General features: G+C 48.9%; 1 protein-coding gene, 2 long non-coding RNA genes and 1 pseudogene across 8 annotated transcripts; 3 read left to right on the top strand and 1 right to left on the bottom strand.

Moving 5' to 3' along the window:
• Positions 1–3,209: 3,209 nt before the first annotated feature.
• LOC149919786 (uncharacterized) lies at positions 3,210–3,913 on the top strand. The gene is made up of 2 exons (XR_016470778.1): positions 3,210–3,608; positions 3,691–3,913. It is a non-coding gene; the product is annotated as an uncharacterized LOC149919786 (long non-coding RNA).
• Positions 3,914–5,660: 1,747 nt separating this feature from the next.
• On the bottom strand, positions 5,661–19,787 carry LOC149919784 (neprilysin-like). 6 transcript variants are annotated; one of them, XM_090149591.1, is made up of 6 exons: positions 19,277–19,787; positions 19,026–19,183; positions 10,601–10,742; positions 8,882–9,122; positions 7,497–8,409; positions 5,695–6,169 (listed from the first exon to the last, which is right to left on the bottom strand). In XM_090149591.1, the coding sequence occupies exons 2-5, from the start codon at positions 19,041–19,043 to the stop codon at positions 8,349–8,351; spliced, it is 462 nt and encodes a 153-aa protein (XP_090005717.1). In that variant the 5' UTR covers positions 19,044–19,183; positions 19,277–19,787; the 3' UTR covers positions 5,695–6,169; positions 7,497–8,348. The 6 variants fall into 6 exon arrangements, 3 of the variants coding, with proteins under 3 accessions (XP_090005717.1, XP_090005713.1, XP_090005704.1); XM_090149587.1 differs by having other exon boundaries at positions 5,696–6,169; positions 7,466–8,169; XM_090149578.1 differs by having other exon boundaries at positions 5,697–6,169; positions 7,497–8,169.
• Positions 15,429–17,246, top strand: LOC149919785 (taste receptor type 2 member 40-like; annotated as a pseudogene).
• On the top strand, positions 19,545–20,465 carry LOC149919783 (uncharacterized). The gene is made up of 2 exons (XR_016470763.1): positions 19,545–19,676; positions 19,758–20,465. It is a non-coding gene; the product is annotated as an uncharacterized LOC149919783 (long non-coding RNA).
• Positions 20,466–21,199: the final 734 nt, after the last annotated feature.

Here is a 21,199-nt window from a genome sequence, read left to right as displayed (position 1 = left end):
CATCCAGCAGTTCGTTCCAGTGGTGAACGCAGGCCCAGGTTCTTTTTCTTTGTTATTATTTTTCACTGAGATGCATGAAATCCACAGTAATTGTTGACTCTGTTTTCATTGCTTCTCAGGTGATGGCAGCCTGTGCGTCTTTGCTTCCTGAAGAATACGTATTGGAAAGATTTAGGAGGGCAGCTTATTTACTACAAACAGTAAGAAATGGAATAACTTCCCAGAGACATTAAAAACAGGGTAATGGAAGCTGGGAGTTGAGACCTGACCGTGTGGCAGCTGGGAGTGGAGGGGGATGGTCGGAGCAGTTTGGTATCTGCTTCCAAAATGACTAAGACAAGCAGAACACCAGGACACAGCTGTTCACCTCCCTGCCTTGCTAGTTGCTCAGGGGGGGAGAGTGTATTGGGTCACCGGTTTAAAAATGGATGCCCGGTGTTCAGAGCTTCCCAAAACTTTGATCTTTCCTAAAATCCAGATCTTCTTCGTACCTTTACCAATCTGATTTTTCTCCCATATAGTATAGGCAAAGAAGTGGTATTGATATGTGTGTAGAGACTTGGCTAGCTTTAACTACAAGGAATCTTCCAGTGGAGATAGTTTCAAGAACTGATAGCACAGAACCTTTCACAGCAGCATGCAGTTTCTTAATCCGTCTTCTGTATGTGTCCTAACTCTCCCATCTTCCTCAAGGGAGCACCTAACAGCTCCCAGGCTTTCAGTAGTGAAGATACCTTTACATTTACTTTCTCCTTCTAAGCTGGATAACATTTCTGGACAAGAGACAAGCGAGGAGAGGAGAGGAGAGGAGAGGAGAGGAGAGGAGAGGAGAGGAGAGGAGAGGAGAGGAGAGGAGAGGAGAGGAGAGGAGAGGAGAGGAGAGGAGAGGAGAGGAGAGGAGAGTCAGGGATTTTGTCACAGAGCAAAAAGCTAGAGGCCTTCTGACTAGCTTGTGAACTCGGGAGAGCAGAGCTGTCGTCTGTGCTGCACAGATAAGAAGGGAACCAGTTGATAAGGATTACACGTGCCGTCATTCCTACATGTACTGCCAAGCCCTCTTCCTTCCTCAGTGATTAGAAAAAGTTTACAGAGAAACTTTTTGTCTTTTCTTTCCATAGTTGATAAGAGTATCTTCAAATAAATTTGCACGTTACTAGGAGAAAACAACTTCACAATGTAAAAGCACCGTAAGCACGTGTATACATGCATACGTATTTAGCTCTCTAGATTCTCTGAGTTCTAGAGGTTGTATATTCAATAAAACATGCATGCAAACATGCAGTCTCCTCCAAGACAGACTTTTCTCAAAGCTCAGATGCATATAGAGACATTCCACTGCCTGGTGGCACCTGACAGAATGAAGACTGATCCATATCCATACTGATGCATATCCAACTGATAGCGTGGAAAATACAGGGTGTGCTTACATGGCTTACTGCTGCCGGATAAATATGTGCTTTGTCCCTACCCTGAGTTTGTTGGATGAAAGCAAGTATGCCTGAAAAGGCATATGACTACAGTGTCTGAATTACTCAGCTTCAGCTCATGACCACAGATAAACAATTTTTTGTGAAGTGAGAGTCAACTAATTTTGGATGAAATTCTTGGTAAAAATTCTCTCGGAACACAGGCAGAGATAGCGTACCATATGCAATAAATCCACATGCTCGGCAAAGAAAGACAATAATTTTGGAGTAAATTAAAGTTTTAACATCTTGATTCTCTCCATAAAAATTTGACTTTTCTCCTGAACTGTTGAACCAGTGCTGTTACAGCAGAATGTGACTCAAGAGGATGTTCTCCAGTGGAAATCGTAAACAGTTTCAGCTGCAGTAGGCAATGCTGATATGCTTTGTAATGACTTAGGAGAGGAAACATCACCTTCTGCATCCTTTATAGTAGCATAAGGAAAAGGCTGAGGCATTTAATGTGGTGGTTTTTTTCTTGTTTTTGTTTGTTTGCTTGTTTGTTGTATTTTAGCCTGTTTTTAACATCAGTGATAGGTTTTGGGCTGCTGAGTCCCCTGAATTTGAAGACCATGACCAGCAGAGCAGTGACTTCCCAACTGCGGCCACTGAAATTGTGAAGAAACAGTTATATGAGCTCAGTGTTCATAAGTCTATAGGGCCTGATGTGATTCATCCTAGAGTGCTGAGGGAGTTAAGAGATGTTAGACCTGGACCCTTTCCACCAATTTGCCAAAGGTCGCGGGAGGCCACTGCTGGCTTGAACCTAGACAGTGTTACACTGATCAACAAGAGAGAGGAGCCGGAAAACAGACCTGCTGGTCTAACCTCAGGCCCTGGAAAAGTTCAGGATATTATCTGCTATTGGAAGATGCTTAAAGAACCAAGCCTTTATCAGGCACAGTCCACAGGAGTTCATGAAGGGAATGTCCTGCCCTAGTACTCTGATCTCCTATTATAAGGTCTCTGGCTTAGTGGATGAAGAGAAGACAGCGAATGTAGTCTTTCTGGATTTTAATAAGACATTTGAGACCATCTCTCACAGCATCCTTCTGGAGAAATTGTTCAACTATGAGCCAGCACTGTGCCCTGACAGCCAAAAGAACAAACAACATTTTGGGCTATGTTAAACACAGCACAGCCCGCTGTGGCTGGCAATTCTTCTGCTATATTTAGTGCTGGTGCAACCTCATCTTAAATACTGTGTGCAGTTCTGTGCTCCACAATATAGAGGGAATGTTTAAGACACTTAAATGGATGCAAAGGAGGGCATCAAAGCTGGTAAAAGTGCTGGAAGGCATGTCGTGTGAGGAGAAGCTGAGGATGTTCTGGCTGACCGGTAGGGATGAAAGGAGGTACCCTTATTTGTCTCTAAAACTTCCCGAAGGGAAATGGAGAGGGAGGTGCCATTTACTTCTTCCTTCTAACAGATGAAAGGACACAAAGGAACAGCACAAAGATATGACATGGGAGGTTCAGACAGAACAGCAGGAAAAACGTATGTTCAGTGAAGGTGGTTGAAAACTGGAAGAGGCTTCCTAGTGAGGCAGTTCATGTCCCATGACTGCCAGTTTTTGAGGAACATTTGGACAATGTGCTTATTAATATGCTTCATCTTTTTGTTAGCTCTCAGCCAGTTAAGTACATGGTTTTCATAGGAACCTTCCACCTCTTCTCCTCTCCTCTCCTCTCCTCTCCTCTCCTCTCCTCTCCTCTCCTCTCCTCTCCTCTCCTCTCCTCTCCTCTCCTCTCCTCTCCTCTCCTCTCCTCTCCTCTCCAGTCCTCTCCTCACCACCCTTCTATCCTATCCTATCCTATCCTATCCTATCCTATCCTATCCTATCCTATCCTATCCTATCCTATCCTATCCTATCCTATCCTATCCTATCCTATCATATGCGACTCGACTCTAGACTCAACTCGACTCGACTTGACTCTAGGAAAGAACTTAAGAGAGCAGAGATCTATCAGAACTAGCAAGTGTCAGAAATGCAACAGAGACCTCCTCAGGAAGAGACCAGATGACAACATACACCTAGAAAAGGCCTTTGAGGGCTACCACAGCACACTTCTTCACCGAGAAGATGCTATATGAGGTGACCTCTATGGTGACAGCGGGTGTAAGCAAATATCCAGTCAGAGGTAAAATCATAAACACCGTGGTGCATCGGCTGCCAGCCCAGCATCCCACTACAGGTGGCTCACAGAGTTCTTCATTGCGCAGGTCTGGGGCTGCAGTGAGGAGTGGAGTGCAGCAAAGCCCTTCCCAGCTCCACAGTGAGGTGATTCCTGTCCTTGCATCACCAGTCTCTGGAGCCCTTTGGATGGGGCTTGTGGCTGAGGCTGGGTGCCAGATAGAGGACAAAAGCACTTCCCGCATCCCTCCTCCTGTGTGGGGGGTGACGGGGTGCTCGATGCCACGTTCCCCCCCGAAGTTGGGCCCCCACCCAGCAGCTTTGTTCTTGTCTTCCAGCGCTGAAGGCACACGCCTACTGCTCACCAGGAAGATGGAGCAGCTGCGATGGGAAATGAGAGGCACGGGGAGCAGTGGTGCAGGGGCAGCACTTCCTAACAGGAGTTGGGGGCCAGGTGCTGCTTCCTGCTTTGGGGCACCTCCCTGCTCCTGTGAGGGTAGGGGCCGCCTGGGGACACGGCATCCTGGGGGCGGCTGCATCTTGCCTGCCCTCCTCCAGCAGCAGTGAATATGCAGTGATGCAGCTGGGAGCTGCTGGAGGTTGTGAGCAAGAAACGGCAGAAGCTGCCCAACAGTGTGAAGTGCTCTGTTCTGCTAAGCGAAGTGTCGGTGGTCCATGGCACATAGTGGAACCCCCCAGTGCTCCCGTACCAGTTCTCGGTTCCCTGGGGCCCCACTCAGCTCTTGAGCCCCTGCTTGTCCCCCAGCTCGAAGCTGAGGCTGAGGATTCCCAGGGTGCTGCTGCTTGGCTGGGGGCTGCACTTAGGGAGCGCATGAAATCTCTGGCAGGCGGGGGGAGACCTGCAGTGCCCTCCCCAATCCAGCCTGATTTCCCAGATGCAAAGAAAAGCAGTACAACACAGGTAAGCAGAACTGTTTATTTTCCAGGTGCTCCTGCAGATATGCTGGCAGATCTCTGCTCGGCTTCTCTTCAGACACGTCCTTCAATAGCATAAGAAGGAGGGAGGATGGTAAAAACGGCGGACCATAATGCGGAGCATCCTGTAGAGGAAAAAAAAAGAATGGGGGAAGAGGGGTGCCCTCCGCCTGAGGAGGGGACCCTGTGCGTGGCTGTGAGATGGGGCTTAGCCCTCGAGTTTTCGAGGGATCCCCTTGCGTGCGGGTGCTGCTGGGGTGCCCTCCGCCTGAGGAGGGGACCCCGTGCGTGGCTGTGAGATGGGGCTTAGCCCTCGAGTTTTCGAGGGATCCCCTTGCGTGCGGGTGCTGCTGGGGTGCCCTCCGCCTGAGGAGGGGACCCCGTGCGTGGCTGTGAGATGGGGCTTAGCCCTCGAGTTTTCGAGGGATCCCCTTGCGTGCGGGTGCTGCTGGGGTGCCCTCCGCCTGAGGAGGGGACCCCGTGCGTGGCTGTGAGATGGGGCTTAGCCCTCGAGTTTTCGAGGGATCCCCTTGCGTGCGGGTGCTGCTGGGGTGCCCTCCGCCTGAGGAGGGGACCCCGTGCGTGGCTGTGAGATGGGGCTTAGCCCTCGAGTTTTCGAGGGATCCCCTTGCGTGCGGGTGCTGCTGGGGTGCCCTCCGCCTGAGGAGGGGACCCCGTGCGTGGCTGTGAGATGGGGCTTAGCCCTCGAGTTTTCGAGGGATCCCCTTGCGTGCGGGTGCTGCTGGGGTGCCCTCCGCCTGAGGAGGGGACCCCGTGCGTGGCTGTGAGATGGGGCTTAGCCCTCGAGTTTTCGAGGGATCCCCTTGCGTGCGGGTGCTGCTGAGGTGCCCTCCGCCTGAGGAGGGGACCCCGTGCGTGGCTGTGAGATGGGGCTTAGCCCTCGAGTTTTCGAGGGATCCCCTTGCGTGCGGGTGCTGCTGGGGTGCCCTCCTCCTGAGGAGGGGACCCCGTGCGTGGCTGTGAGATGGGGCTTAGCCCTCGAGTTTTCGAGGGATCCCCTTGCGTGCGGGTGCTGCTGGGGTGCCCTCCGCCTGAGGAGGGGACCCCGTGCGTGGCTGTGAGATGGGGCTTAGCCCTCGAGTTTTCGAGGGATCCCCTTGCGTGCGGGTGCTGCTGGGGTGCCCTCCGCCTGAGGAGGGGACCCCGTGCGTGGCTGTGAGATGGGGCTTAGCCCTCGAGTTTTCGAGGGATCCCCTTGCGTGCGGGTGCTGCTGGGGTGCCCTCCACCTGAGGAGGGGACCCCGTGCGTGGCTGTGAGATGGGGCTTAGCCCTCGAGATTTCGAGGGATCCCCTTGCGTGCGGGTGCTGCTGGGGTGCCCTCTGCCTGAGGAGGGGACCCCGGGAATGGGTCAGGAGCCCCTGGTGGAGGGGTCTCTCCCCTGAGTGGGTGTCTGTGGGTACCTGGTTCTTGTTGCTTTTTCCGGTGCTCTGTCTGCTCCGTAGCTGCGTTGGTCTTGCTCCTCTTTGGCTCTGGCTCTGCTAGCATCTTCATGCCCATCTGCTGGCTGAGGGCCATGTACCGCTATCCTTGGCTGAGCTTCTGCCTGGCCTTGCTCTTTTTCTGCAAGATCTCTTGTTTCGCAAGTTCTGTCTGTTCAACTTTCTCATATCTAGGTAAAAAGAAATATAAGCGCAAATTATTTCCTTGCAATGTCGGTCTTCTGCGGTTCTGCATCATTTTTCAGCCCGCTCCCTCCCATCTTTATTTTCTATTAGCTGTCAGTTACTATCTTGCCCGTACTGACCAAGTTCGGATTTGACCACACTTTTACAGTAAGCTGTATGTTTGCAAAAGCTTGCAGAGCTTTCCATGACAAAGAGCGGTGTCACAGCTCCTGAGGAGGAAGGCGGGACGGACTTCAGGCTCGGGATCCCCGAGCCGAGCCCCAGCACCGCCTCCTGTCTCGGCCAACGGGCGAAGCAGACGGGCAGCGACCAAAGCTGCCGATCGCCTTCACGCCGGAGGCGGTGCCGGCACTCGGGAGGATGGCAGAGCCCGGGGCCACTCGGCTCGAAGCGCTTCCCGCCCGCCCGGCCCGTCTCCCCACCTGGCAGCGCGGCGTCGGGTCGGCTCCGGGTGCGGCACGCCGGCTGCTGAGCGGCGTCACGGCAAGCAAGCCGCTAGCAACGGCACGCGTTCTAACGGGCTGCCTACCGCCACCCGCACAACGCCCGCCCCAGCCGCGCGCTGCCCCGGCAACGGCTTCCTCCCCTCCTCCTCGCGGCTCCTCCTCTGCCTCCCCCCCGCTCGGCGGCGGCGGCGATGGAGGCGGCGGCGGCGGCGGCCGGGGCTGCCCGAGGGAAATCAGCGGGGAGGTGCGGGCCGGGCCGGGCCGGGCCGGCGCGGAGCGGGGATGTGCGGGGCGGCGGCCGTCGGTACCTCCCGGGGCTCCGCCCGGAGCGCCGATCTGTGCTGCGCCCTTCCAAGCGGCGTGCGGGGCCGCGGCCTGCGGGAAAGGCACCCCGGCTGCGGCCAGTTTTGTCCTCCCGTAATGCTTGTTTAGCAATAAAGCAACCTGGATGGTGACTATTGAAATAGCGTAATTATTCCCTTCGGGCTAACTCCAGAAGGACTCTCTGGGGCTGGGGTTGGGGCTGCACGTGGCAGTGTGAGACGTCTTTCCGAGCCGTAATGATTCTGTGATTCTCCCATTCCTTTTCAAGTGCAGATTTACTCTTCCAAATACCAAACTGTACCACAGCAGCTACAGGAAAGCTACTCCGTTCAAGGCTGCTCTTCGAGGATGCCTTTCTGAGCGCGCTAGAGTTCTCAGGATCCTTGTACTTCTCTCGTCCCTGAACCCTGCATCCCTAAACCACTAGGTGGGAACTGGGAGAATAAATCCCTCCCCCAACCCCCCCACCCCCACTGTAAGGGCAGAACAAGTGATGCAGTGTGTACTTGCATTTGGACTGGCCTTGGTGTACTGAACACACCTTCAGCTTTGTCCACTCGCGTCAGCTGTTACTTGCAGCCAGCAGCCGGCGCCAGTATCATTTGTGAGGAAATGTCCCAGCGGAAGTCCTTCCTTGGGTGGACTCTGGCAGGCAAATGCCAAAGCTATGAACGCGACAGCTACCGCGCAGCAAACCTCCAGCTGTCTGTGTGCTTCGTGACGGTATCGGAGTGTCACAGCCACCCCACGACCTCACAGTGCGCCGGGTGCCTACCCGTAGCCAGCGAGCCCAGCCCGCACTGAGGTCGTGGGGTGACTGTGAGTTCAGGTAGTCACGGTGCTGGAGCGGGATGGCATCCGTGGGCACCGACAGCACAGCCCGGCGCGACGCGGCGCGGCGCGGCGCTGCTGAGCGGCAGCGAGGAGCTCCGTGCCCGAAATGCGACGGGCGCTCCCGCTGCGCGCTCCGTTCTACAGGCTGAAGCCGCCGGGTTTTGCAAAAACGCGAAGAGTTTCTCGCTGCGCGAAACGCCTTTTGCGCCTTGGAGCCTTCAGTGAGAGCGCGCGTGTCCGCTCGGGTTGGGAGAAGTGGATTTCCAAGAGGGCTCTGTCGGAGCGTTTCGGTCACTCCAGGGGCGGTGACAGAGTTCCCCCCGTGGCGCTGCTCCGTAGCGACCGTAGCTGCTGTTCCGAAGCCAACGTGAGAGCTTGCCCTGTGAGGACGGGGGACACTCCTGGTAGGCCATGCTTTACCAGTGCACCGCGTGCTTCCACCACACGTGAGCACAGAGCTGCTGTGCTCCACCTCAGCTGTTGCCCATCATGAGGCACTGCAGGGAAAGCACTGCACCACTGCATGTTGAAAGGGCAGTCCCAGATGTGTGAACAGCTGTCAGCGCCGAGCTATCGCAATACAAGCCCACAGTGATGCAGCACTCACCAGTGCTGTAGATCTGCGGATAGAGTTTACATTAAAACACGCCAAAAAAGCCACGCTCTCCATCCCTCTGAATAAGAAAGTGAGAGGAGGAGGCAGAAATCCAGCATGGCTCAGCAAGGACCTGCTGAGCAAGCCGAGGGCCAAGAGAGGTACACTCAGGCTTTGGCAACAGCGGTGTGTCACCTGGGAAGAGTGCACGGGTGCCAGTGGCATCCTGGCTTGTATCAGAAATAGCACTGCCAGCAGGAGCAGGGAAGTGACCATCCCTCTGTACCGAGCTCTGGTGAGGCTGCACCTGGAGAACTGTGCTCGGTTTTGGGCCCCTCACTGCAAGAAAGGCATGGAGGCCCTGGAGCGTGTCCAGAGAAGGGCAGCGAAGCGGGTGAGGGGTCTGGAGCACAAGTCTGACGAGGAGCAGCTCAGGAAGCTGGGGCTGCTTAGCCTGCAGGAGGCTCCGGGCAGAGCCTATCGCGCTCTGCACCTACCTGAAGGGAGGCTGTGGTGAGGTGGGGCTTGGCCTCTTCCTACCTAAAAGCCTTTTCAATATCAGCTGGTTTTCTTCCAACAGCACATCAGAGGTGTTTTGTGACACTTCTGTGCTTGAGTGTTTGCCTTCCCAGCTGCCACAAGCGTATTTGTAGAAATCCTCACAGGGGTCTACAGTGTCATTGCTAGAATTCAGGAATCCGGCCAAGAGTGCAAGGCTCGGTTCAGCATCACATGATCCTGGGTAGGAAGGAAACGAGAGATCTGAGCGGTGACACTGAAGAATGAGGACAACATATTCAACAACCGAGGAAAAAAAAAGAAAGAAAAAAAGAGGGATCCTATAATAAGATTTCTGTTTGATACAAGCTCCACTGCGTACAGACTGCTGAATTCCTTGTGAGCTTTTGCTGAAGGTGCAATAATACACACTCTGTCTTCGACTTCACACCAAGGCTGCTTTGCACTTTGCCAGGGAGATTCTTTCAGTCAGAGACAGGTAGTTCGTGCAGAGGTGGTGCCTGCCCTCCAGTGGTTCTATCTCGGCAGCCAAGGCTTGGATGACTCCGCCTTTTCTCTGTTTTCTCTCAAACAGCACGCACTGATTTGACCAGGTGATAAACAAGAAGCTGCTGGTGATGTTAACACACAAAGCAAAAGGAGGCCATGGTACAACGAAGGTAAGGAGAAGAGCTTAGTACACGCAGGGAGATGTTCAAGGTGGGAAACAAACATTTCTCGGTAATGACATCTGTCAAAACAGGACGAAAACTCACTTGTGGTGTATCTTGCTTTGATTTATAACCTCCTTCATCCCAAATGCTGGGAAGCCCTGGCTGTATGTTCTCATTTCGTGTCTGTGTCTTGTATCAACATCAGATCAGCTCTACTATTAAATAAACCACTTACAAAGCAAAGCAAGATTTTCGTGCTACGGTTTCAAACTGTGGTTTATTAAAGTGGAAGGAGGTGCAGGGAGTGCAAATAGACATGTTCTAAACTAACAACTTTTTCCTTAGTTTCTCTAGTGAAGCGTACATGACAGCAGTGGGAGAAAAATGCCTGTCAACAATGCTTGTTTTGGAGTAGGAGATACGTGTGCCCTCCAATCTAAACACAGCTTCAATATTTAGCTATCTGTACACGTAAGCGTTTGTGCGGACTGTTCTGCAGGCAGCTTTTTGGTGAATTGGAAAGATAACTGACAATTTCTGGCCTCCACTCACAGCTTCTGCACTGCACAGGAGAATATGAGTTTTATGTATATCGGAGTAGTGATTGGTCCTAGAAAACTGGAAGTAGGCTTATGAAATCAGGGATGGACAAGTGGAAGAGAAGCTCTAAATCTCAGCTTCAGAGCCAGTTTCCTGGAGCTGGCTGCAGATGGAGCAGGGTCATAGAAGCTGGAAGCCAGGATGATGAAATTCAAGAAGAATTTCTTGACAATATAATGCTGCTCTCTCACAAAGCTGGGCCCAGGCTTATCAAATGGCAGTCGGAGGAGGACAAGCGGGGGGATATCTCCCCACGGTCACACAGGGAGGAGGCAGAACAGTCTGCCTTTTTTACAGCTGGTACTTTTTTACACTTCTTTGTCTTTCTGAAAGCCTCACCCTCACACAGATACTGAGCATAATAATCCATGCAGGCAGAGAGAGGAACAGACCTTACAAACAGGGTGGGTAAGGAGTCAGGGAAAAGGATATTCCACATTATACCTAGAGCACAAGTCATCGTGATGTAGGTGATGAGTAATGCAAAACCGAGGAGAGTACTGAGAAGAAGCGCGCACAGCAGCTGGCTTTTCTCCTGAAGACATCGTTCTTTCTTTGGACCTGTTCCCAGCTCCTGGTCCCAGGTCTGGAGAGAGAAAAATGAGACACGCAGAAAAAAAGGAAGAATGGGCAACTCATTACATTTAGCACTGGTCATACACTACACCTTCTTCCTAAGCAACTAGAAACTCCCTTTTGACTAGTGCCAGAAGGCTAACAGGAGGCCCAGTCCTCTCCCATAGGCTTTGCTTCATGCCTTTTGTTTCCCATTCTTTTCCAAATACAGCTGGTTCCACAGTGTTATGAAATATGCATCTAAAAACCAGCTTGCCATGAGGAGCCGTGTCCTTCCATAGCTTTTCTTGGTGTTCGGAATCACCTTGAATACACCTCCTGAAGATATCAAAGCCTGTTTGGAGCCCATAAAGCTGATAACAGGATGACCAGGACTAGAGGCTCTTCATTCTGTTAGTGTGATAATTTCACTGAATCACAGAATTGCAGGGGCTGGAAGGGACCTCCAGAGATCATCAAGTCCAACCTCCGTGCCAAGCAGGCCCCCTGCAGCAGGCTGCACAGGTAGGTGTCCAGGTGGGTCTGGAATGTCCCCAGAGGAGGAGAATCCACAACTCCCCTGGGCAGCCTGTCGAGCACTAATTTCAGATCTCTTCTCAAGAAATAGCTCCTGCATCCTCATCAAAAATCAGAGTATTGTTTGTGTTGGAAGGGACCCTTAAAGGTCCTCTTGTCCAAATCCCCTGCAATGAACATGGACGTTTACAGCTAGATCAGGTTGCTCAGCCTGGTGTTGAACGTACCCACGGACAGGACATCCACCACATCTTTGGGCAATCTGTTCCTGTGCTTCACTACACTGAACATTAAAAACCTTATACATTACATATATTGTATTACTATATATCGTATATTATACTCAATAGGAATGGCTACAATGAGGTTTCCGCAGAGCTTTCTCTTCTCCAAGCTAAACAAGCCCAGCTCCCACAACCTTTCCTCCCAGGAGAGGTGCTCCAGCCCTCTGATCATCTCAGTTCCCCTCCTCTGGTCCCGCTCCAAGAGCTCCACGTCCTTCCTGTGCTGGGGGCTCCAGGCCTGGACACAGAACTGCAGATGGGGCCTCACAAGAGCCGAGAAGAGGGGGAAAATCCCCTCCCTCTCCCTGCTGGCCACCCCTTTTTTAAGGCAGCCAGAACACGGTTGGCCTTCCGGGCTGCAAGCGCACACTGCTGGCTCATGTCCAGCTTCTCCTCCACCAGGACCCCCAAGTCCTTCTGTGCAGGGCAGTGAGAGAGGTCTGTCCCATTCTCGAGACTGCAGGAAGTTGTAGATCACAGAGATGATCTTCTCTACAGACAGGTTGAATTTCATTGCATTTGTAATTTAATCAGAGAAAAATGGTAGGCATGTCATGAGTACAATTTTTGTTTCAAACCTCTGCCTTAGCATTAACTGAAGCATTCTCTCAAGCTCTCTCTCACTTTCTCCACTGACTGCAAAGGAAACTACACGACTAGGTGACAGTTTCACCCAGTAACTTCTGCCTGGAACAAGTTACGTAAGACAGTATTCACTGTGTGTGTTCCCTGCTTCCATCTATGAGGGATGCTCCAAAAGTAACGCCTCCTCTTGAATTATGATGGCCCACAGTACCAAGAGTGGGGGTTGTTGGTACGGCAGTAGAGGCTGAACCTTCACACCAGGATTCCATTCCGTTTTCTTACCGTGGGACAGATGGCAGAAGAGGGGCAGTCTGACAAAACGGTGCCTGATATGGAAGAGCATAGGAAGGAAAAGAGTGGAACTGAATTCCCGCTTGCAGAAAAAATGGCACCACTGACATTCTTCAACACTTGCTGAACACTTACGGAGACCAAAGAGTTGAACGTTAACACAGCAAAGCAGTCGGCGGTGTGTTTCAGCCGTGCTGACAGCGATGAGAAAGACAAGCCGAGCTCTGGATGGCCAGGCAGATTCTGAAGAGCGTGGCGTGCAGGCTCTTGTTCATCGCGGGCACAAACGCATAGCTATTGGTGCTGACTATGTGGAAACAGCATGGTCTGGGGCTGAGAATATGCTCTACCAAAGGGTGTTATTGTGCTCTCTGTATCTGTTGTCATTTTCATGGAAATAAGTAGGAGGCAGAACTTTCAGAGTGACCTGCACGTTTGGGGCAGCTCAGAAAGAAACCAAAGAGAGAAGCACAAATATCGTCTTCAGAAAAAGGTGGCTTGGTTCAGTTTTTCCCAGTGGAAGCTGTCATCCTGCGGGGAATCCGGTGCTCAGAGCCGCCGGGAACTGCCCTCATCCACTGCAACTGCAAGCAGAAAACAAATTCCCTTCCTCTTTCCCCGTATACCTGATGTGTACTGTGCCAAGGAATTATTAAAAACGTAAAGAAATTCTGTTACGGCAGTGGGAAGACACAAGCGTCTCACTGCCATGCTTGAATAATTAGCAAAAATGCAGTGCCTTGTGTGCACGTGTCATTGTGCACATCTGAGACAACAGAGGCCGGAGGCCAAATGGGGGAGCAAGGGAACTAGAAATCAAATATTCAGTGCCTTCCTGTGCAATGAATGGCAGGAATGCTTTCTGCATCACTGGACTGGATCTGTGAAGCTTTACTTCCTGCAGGCCTACAGGCAGTTACTTACTGACTGATTCAGTCCGGAACACGGGAAGTTCCATGTTAAGGCAAGGAAGAACTTAATCAATGTCAGAGTATTGCAGCACTGGATCAGGCTGCCCAGAGATGTTACGGAGTCTCCTTTTCTGGAGATATTCTAGTCCCATCCCGACACCTACCTGTGTGACCTGCTGTAGGAAAGCAGTTTTAGCAGAGAGAGGAGTTGGGCTCTTTGATCTCATTGATCTCTAGGGGTACCTTCCAACCCTACAATTCTGTGATTCTGTGTGATTCTGGGATTAGTATGCAAGAACAACAGATTTACACTGGGGAAGACAGAAATTATTAGCAGAATTTCAGCACAAACCTGTGCATAAATGATGAATGGCATTGAAAAATGGGTGCCGTGATTCAGTACCTGCATCCAAGGATGCTCTTCTTTCATTTTAGTATTTGTGAGGTACCCATTAAAAATAAGCCACTACAGCCACGCCTTTGAATCACTGGATTCAATAGAGTTGAACATCACAGTGTTCAATAGAGATTGTCAAAAAGAATGAACCATATTCAATCACACTACTCTCACGAGCATTATTAGCATTTTATTCATAACAATTTTTTATATTAAGAATTAAAATATTACTTCATCTTCAATTCTGTTTCTTGTATTTCTTAATGTAAACAAGTACAGTAGGTACATATGTACAGTGGTGCAATTATACACTTAGCAGTAAATAAGTTCACCTATATTGGGAGTTGCATGCTTAGAACCTTTTTACTGATAGGCATGCACAGAAAAACATTTGGAGACCGCTGTCCTAGACAACCATAGATGGCATTGCAATATTTGCAAATTGAACAAGACAAAGAAACACTCTGCAAGAAAATACTTCAAAACTTCTGCTTTGAAATCTGCCCGCATACTCTACTGCACTACTTCCAGAAATCTCTGTGATCTCAATTCTAAAAGTCCTTTGTACTCATTCCTTAGTGTCCTATCCTACTTATGACGTCCTTCTCAAGCTTTATCACTACACCCAAATCTGTGCCATCAAAAGAACCCTTAAAATTCTTCTTCTTATATCTGGAAAGCGTTTGAATTCCCTACTTTTAGCAAGCAGAATTTTTAAAATATGCACATTCCATCCTGGGGCAGGACACAGACTCGATGAACACTTACGCCGTTTCTCCCACACATCATTAGTTGTGCTTGTCCAGATTTCAAATTGCTAGGGTGAATCTGGTATTTTTTCTTTGCACAAGAGCAGAGCAGAGCAAAATGGATGAGGGGAGCACTCTGATGAGATAATTATGAATTGCCTTGTTCATGTCTTCATACAAATGGATTCTTCTAATTTGGGGCGTTCAGAACAAGCATAGAGTGACAACTATAATATTGTCAAAGCCTCTGCACAGGAGCAAAACATGATAACCCACTTTATAATAACCATTTTAAGTCACCTGATAAAAATATGGAGTGTCCTGTGCAAGGACATCCATTTTGTTCCTTAATATAAAAAATGCATGCTGCATATTTCTCATAAACTCAGAAGTGATGTATCAAGAAACTGCAATTCGGGAGGAGATTTAGGCATCAGGTATAACACACAAATACAGGCATTTAAAGCAGGACAGCAGCTACCTGAGATCAGAATCATAAAGGGAAAAAAACCAAACAACAGCTCAGCTCCTCCAAAACCCTAGACACGGCTGCATTTCACAGTGTTAGGAGTCAAGGTGTCTGATGGCATCTCCTCCTCCTCCTCTGACAGTGCAAGGAAAATCACTGTTTCCTGCTGATCACTGAAGATAGACACCAAGGAAGAAAAGGAAAGAAAATGCTCCAGTCTTCACTTCAAGGAAGTGAAAGACCCAAACATGCTCTCCTACACAAAGTCCTCTTTTCCTTGAAGTGCCTTTTCAAGGCAGAGAAATTATTAGTTTGTCTTGGTAATATCATTTTCAAACTATTTCCTTGCAGTTGAAATGTTTCTTTGTCATGATAAATGAGACGGGATCCCTCTATCTTCTTCCTCTACTAGGTAGCAGTTAGAATCTCTAAGAGAAAGTTGGAAGATCTAGCCTTATTTTCTTCCAGCCAGGATAAATAATCTATAGACCGTTATGCTCCAGCATATGAGTGAGTATATAAAGAATGGGATCTAGAAGTGCAAATCTGTGCTTCTCCATCAATTATCTGGCAGCAATGAGATGCTAATCCCTGTAATCCATACCTGTCTCATCATTTGGCTTTCGTGTGGCTGGCCCTTACAAGTATGGTTGAGAGGTAAAGATGAACCTATATCCTTTGTTTTCTTAGGAAAAGTCAGCAGAAGCCAAATTCAGAATGTCTTTCCTGCAAGCCTATGGCCCACCATGAGAATTCTTACTAAACAGTTGCGCATGTGAAGAAAGTTGAATGCTGTTAACTTCATGATGTTGAGCAAGAGCAATTTGATTAGTCTCCTCAAGCAGTTTTTAGAGATTTTGGGGGTTTGTGTACAAAATCTAATTCCCTCTATACTTTCTGAAAATGTCTTCCATTTCTTGCATTTTCTGAGACAGAAATGGTTTTTTTTCCCTACCCTCACATGTACGTATGGGGTGCAATCCTGACATGAAAAAGCCTGCAGGCTTTGGAAACTTCTCTGTCTTTACATACATAAATTCTGAGGGCTCTGTGAAAACTGACTGAGGATTACAACACAAACTTAAAAATGCATCTGAGCCCTTTAAATTCAAATTCTTTCTCTAATATGAAATGGCAGTAAGAGAATCCTTGTCATATGTGCATACTTTGAGATAGCAGCTGTGCTATTTATCATCACAAATGTAGAATAAAGCAAATACTGAAGGACTTAATATGAGAGTTTCTCCTCTGAGATAAAGAGGCGATCATGTGATGAGAACATCTAGTTGGGTTCAATACTCCTTAGCATAGCTAGAGCTTTTAGGAGCCGACGAAAAGCAGAGTGAAACTTGTGAGTTCTTAAGAACTGCAACGTCCAGTTTATTTTCCTCTTTTTGTCTACTAATTGCTATAGTTGAGTCAATGATGGGACTTCTAGGAAATGGGACTGTCTTGGCTGTCAGTTCAACTAGTTGCATCAGGAGCAAAATATTGTCCTCCTATGACGTGATTATGATCTTTCTGGGTTTATCCAGGTCCTTTTTGCAGTTCTGGATGATGCTGGATTTCTTCCCCAGTATTTTTGGTCAACCTTCCTGTCATAAAGAAAACTTATTTGTAACTTTTATAGTTACAGGTTTTTACATTCCTGAACTCTTCTAGTTTTTTGGTTTGCTGCCTGGCTTAGTGTCTTCTATTGTATCAAGGTCGCCGGTTTTACCCAGTCATTCCTCATCTGTCTGAAGCAAAGGATTTCCAGTCTGACACCCTGGATGCTGACAGCATCCTCTCTTCTTTCCTTTGCAACCTCTCTTCCTTTCTCCTGGGATAACTGCAACACACACAGCAACTTCACTACTCCTTTCACCGTGACAAACTCTTCAGAAAGGATAGCCACAAGGAAAACTAAGAGTTTGGTTTTGAGCCTTCTTTGTAACGGTGGTGTAGCTTGGCCTTCAGTAATGCTTGTTTTTTCAAGCGTCCTGCTGATTAGATCTCTGTGGAGGCGCACCAGACAGATGCAAAATAATGCAGGTGGCTTCAGGGATCCCAGCTTAGCAGCTCTTACTGGTGCCATCAAGACAGTCTTCTCCTTCCTCCTCCTGTACATTCCAAATTTGATTGCTTTGATTCTCCTTTTATCTGACACTTTTGTGCCTTTAAGCACTGAGGAAGCTGTATGTGTTGTTGTAGTGGCTGCCTGTCCTGCACGACAATCTACGGTCTTAACCTGGAGCAAGCTCAAATTTCGAGAGCTGCTCACCAGCATTTTGCACCACACAAGCTGCTGTGTCAGAGCTAGATGCAGTTGAAAGGCCAGGGCTAGGCTGCTCTTTCCAGTTTAGATCCAAACCAATTACATCGAAGTCACTGCAGTTACAAAATAATCGAAACATGAAAGAACATATTACTGTTCTTTTGTTCTGTTTTGTTCTTTTCTTCTGTTGTTATTGTGCAGAATGCACAATGCAAGAAAAGGAAGGTGCAAGGGGAAAAAGCAGGGGAGAATGGAAAACCTTTGATGCAGGACAGAGAAGAAATAGCATAGCAAACAAGGAGTAAATCTAGTAGTCTAAAAGCTGAGGGAAGTGTTAGTTTGAGATTCTTACATGCCAGTGCTAGGGGCTGGCTTGCGCTGCCCTCACCTCAGCCCTCACTCAGCTCCCCGTACTCGAGCCTGGTTCTCCGATGAAGCAAAGCTGTCTGAGAAATCTTGGCGTGCCTCGGAGCTTGAGAAAAAAGCCAGAAGAAATCTTGCCCACCGGGCGCCCAGAATGGGAGCAGCCTTCTCTAGTTTTCAAGCATTATCTCCCTCTGAACTACGCTGCAGCAGCATTGAAGCCACACCTATGGCTGTCCACGTACCCTGATTCGGACCCTGACCTGCAGACTCCATTCAGCAGATTTCACCTTCAGTCTGTCTCCTCACAACGGACTTGCCTGGCGGTCTAGACTCTTGGCTCACCTTGGCTACCGTCACCAGGCCTGCTTTACTCCCCACGTTTCCGTGCAGTGGGTTTGCAGCCCTTGCTGGCCAGGCCATTTCTTCTTGCCTGCCTCCTTGCGATTCTCAGCTTCCAGATTCCTTCCTCGTTTGCCTTTGCTGCTCCCTTGCATGCATCAGCTAAAGATTATGCTAAGCTGTGTTTGCCACCGTGCTTAATATTTATTTCATTTACTACCAAAGCAGGAAACATGGCTATTTACAAAAAAAAGCCTACGAGAAGTAGACGTGCACAGCATAGACTCCCTTCCCACAAGGAAAGGCTAAGAAAATGCACAGCCTGCTCACCATTCTAGTAACATATTATCATCTCCAGTAACAGAATAGTGGAGAACGTTTGGACGCTGTGTTAGTGATTCCTGTACAAACATACTAACAGAACAGAAAATACAGAAAGGGACAGGCAGTGGAAGAGGGGGGGTAGGGGTGGGGCAGATGGGGGGTGGTGCGGGTGGGGGAGGGCGGGGAAAACAAGACTATTGTCCACTATCTTTTAAATGTCCATTTATTTAGTCATTAACAGAAACCTGTCAAAAGCAAATGTCATCTTACTTGACTCCTGTAAACTTCTTACAAAGGTTAACCGCCTAACTGCTTCTGTACCTTTCTAATTCTATTCTGCTGACTCCTTAGGGTAACAAAACACTTCAGCTTTTACTTTCCAAATACAGACTAAGGCAGAGCAGTGAGCAAAAAGCTTGCACTTGGCTGAAAAGGGAAAAGCATTATTAGTCTTCCACATGTACGCTCTCATCTCTTACCCTTTAGAAAAGAGTGAATTATTTACATTGACTTTGTTCCTGAATTATCTGTTGCAACAGACTTCCTGATTCTCACACTGGAAACTTTGGCAAGCTATTATAGAATTATTACCATTTTGCAGTTCTTTATTCTCTGCACACAGCCTGAGCATGGTCACTAGGACGACTAGCAGGAAGAGCGAGGAACTGGAAATCCCCGCACACCGTGGCACGAGGGCAAGACCCTTCTGGATGCAGAGTTCCAAAACCCTCCTGCCCTAATCCTCTAGGCCGGTAATGTGAAGAAGCACAGCTGTGACCAGAAAAGAAAGACAAACCCTCCTTACCTCCGGAACAGCCTTCATTTCTGTCCCTGGGCAGGCTTTGCCTCTGCGGTTGCCACAGCTGTCAACTGTGTTTACTTGTTTACTATCAGCACCAGTTCTGTGCTCAAGGCACACTGCTGAGCTTAGAGACAATCTCCTCTTCCCAGCTTGGCTGATTGCTGTGGGGAGGAGAAGAGCAAGGAAAAGCTCTGAGGAAAACACCCTTGAAGAAAATGGGAGGGAGGGAAAGTGTTACGCAGTTCTCCACCCACCTTCCCCACCAGAAAATTAGCTTTATTGTTCCTTCTGCAATTCCTTGTGAGCGTGGGTCCTTCCGATCTGGGGGTTGGTTGGTTGGTTTGTTGGAATTAGACTGCAACCGATGTGAAGAAAAGCATGTGTTTCTACGTCTCCCCTCAGCTACTTGCCTCTTTTCTCTCCAGTGGCCTTGCTATCCTGCCCGCCCATCAAGCCTGTTTGGGTCTGATATGTCCCCTGCCACCAGCCTGCTTCAACCTGATGTCCCGCGGCCTAGAGGCCTCTGTCTGTAGCGAGATGCTGTGGGCTATGGATTCTATTGTTCTTCCAAAAGAAAGGCTGACGTGCTGACTTTGATTCTGCTCTCTCTGATCTGCATCCAGCAGTTCGTTCCAGTGGTGAACGCAGGCCCAGGTTCTTTTTCTTTGTTATTATTTTTCACTGAGATGCATGAAATCCACAGTAATTGTTGACTCTGTTTTCATTGCTTCTCAGGTGATGGCAGCCTGTGCGTCTTTGCTTCCTGAAGAATACGTATTGGAAAGATTTAGGAGGGCAGCTTATTTACTACAAACAGTAAGAAATGGAATAACTTCCCAGAGACATTAAAAACAGGGTAATGGAAGCTGGGAGTTGAGACCTGACCGTGTGGCAGCTGGGAGTGGAGGGGGATGGTCGGAGCAGTTTGGTATCTGCTTCCAAAATGACTAAGACAAGCAGAACACCAGGACACAGCTGTTCACCTCCCTGCCTTGCTAGTTGCTCAGGGGGGGAGAGTGTATTGGGTCACCGGTTTAAAAATGGATGCCCGGTGTTCAGAGCTTCCCAAAACTTTGATCTTTCCTAAAATCCAGATCTTCTTCGTACCTTTACCAATCTGATTTTTCTCCCATATAGTATAGGCAAAGAAGTGGTATTGATATGTGTGTAGAGACTTGGCTAGCTTTAACTACAAGGAATCTTCCAGTGGAGATAGTTTCAAGAACTGATAGCACAGAACCTTTCACAGCAGCATGCAGTTTCTTAATCCGTCTTCTGTATGTGTCCTAACTCTCCCATCTTCCTCAAGGGAGCACCTAACAGCTCCCAGGCTTTCAGTAGTGAAGATACCTTTACATTTACTTTCTCCTTCTAAGCTGGATAACATTTCTGGACAAGAGACAAGCGAGGAGAGGAGAGGAGAGGAGAGGAGAGGAGAGGAGAGGAGAGGAGAGGAGAGGAGAGGAGAGGAGAGGAGAGGAGAGGAGAGGAGAGGAGAGGAGAGGAGAGGAGAGGAGAGGAGAGTCAGGGATTTTGTCACAGAGCAAAAAGCTAGAGGCCTTCTGACTAGCTTGTGAACTCGGGAGAGCAGAGCTGTCGTCTGTGCTGCACAGATAAGAAGGGAACCAGTTGATAAGGATTACACGTGCCGTCATTCCTACATGTACTGCCAAGCCCTCTTCCTTCCTCAGTGATTAGAAAAAGTTTACAGAGAAACTTTTTGTCCTTTCTTTCCATAGTTGATAAGAGTATCTTCAAATAAATTTGCACGTTACTAGGAGAAAACAACTTCACAATGTAAAAGCACCGTAAGCACGTGTATACATGCATACGTATTTAGCTCTCTAGATTCTCTGAGTTCTAGAGGTTGTATATTCAATAAAACATGCATGCAAACATGCAGTCTCCTCCAAGACAGACTTTTCTCAAAGCTCAGATGCATATAGAGACATTCCACTGCCTGGTGGCACCTGACAGAATGAAGACTGATCCATATCCATACTGATGCATATCCAACTGATAGCGTGGAAAATACAGGGTGTGCTTACATGGCTTACTGCTGCCGGATAAATATGTGCTTTGTCCCTACCCTGAGTTTGTTGGATGAAAGCAAGTATGCCTGAAAAGGCATATGACTACAGTGTCTGAATTACTCAGCTTCAGCTCATGACCACAGA

This window comes from Phasianus colchicus, chromosome 1 (assembly GCF_987193195.1).
Source record: "Phasianus colchicus chromosome 1, bPhaCol1.hap1.1, whole genome shotgun sequence".
NCBI classification, from domain to species: Eukaryota; Metazoa; Chordata; class Aves; order Galliformes; family Phasianidae; genus Phasianus; species Phasianus colchicus.
Note: the sequence above shows the minus strand (reverse complement) of the source record. Positions and strands in the feature narration are given on the sequence as shown.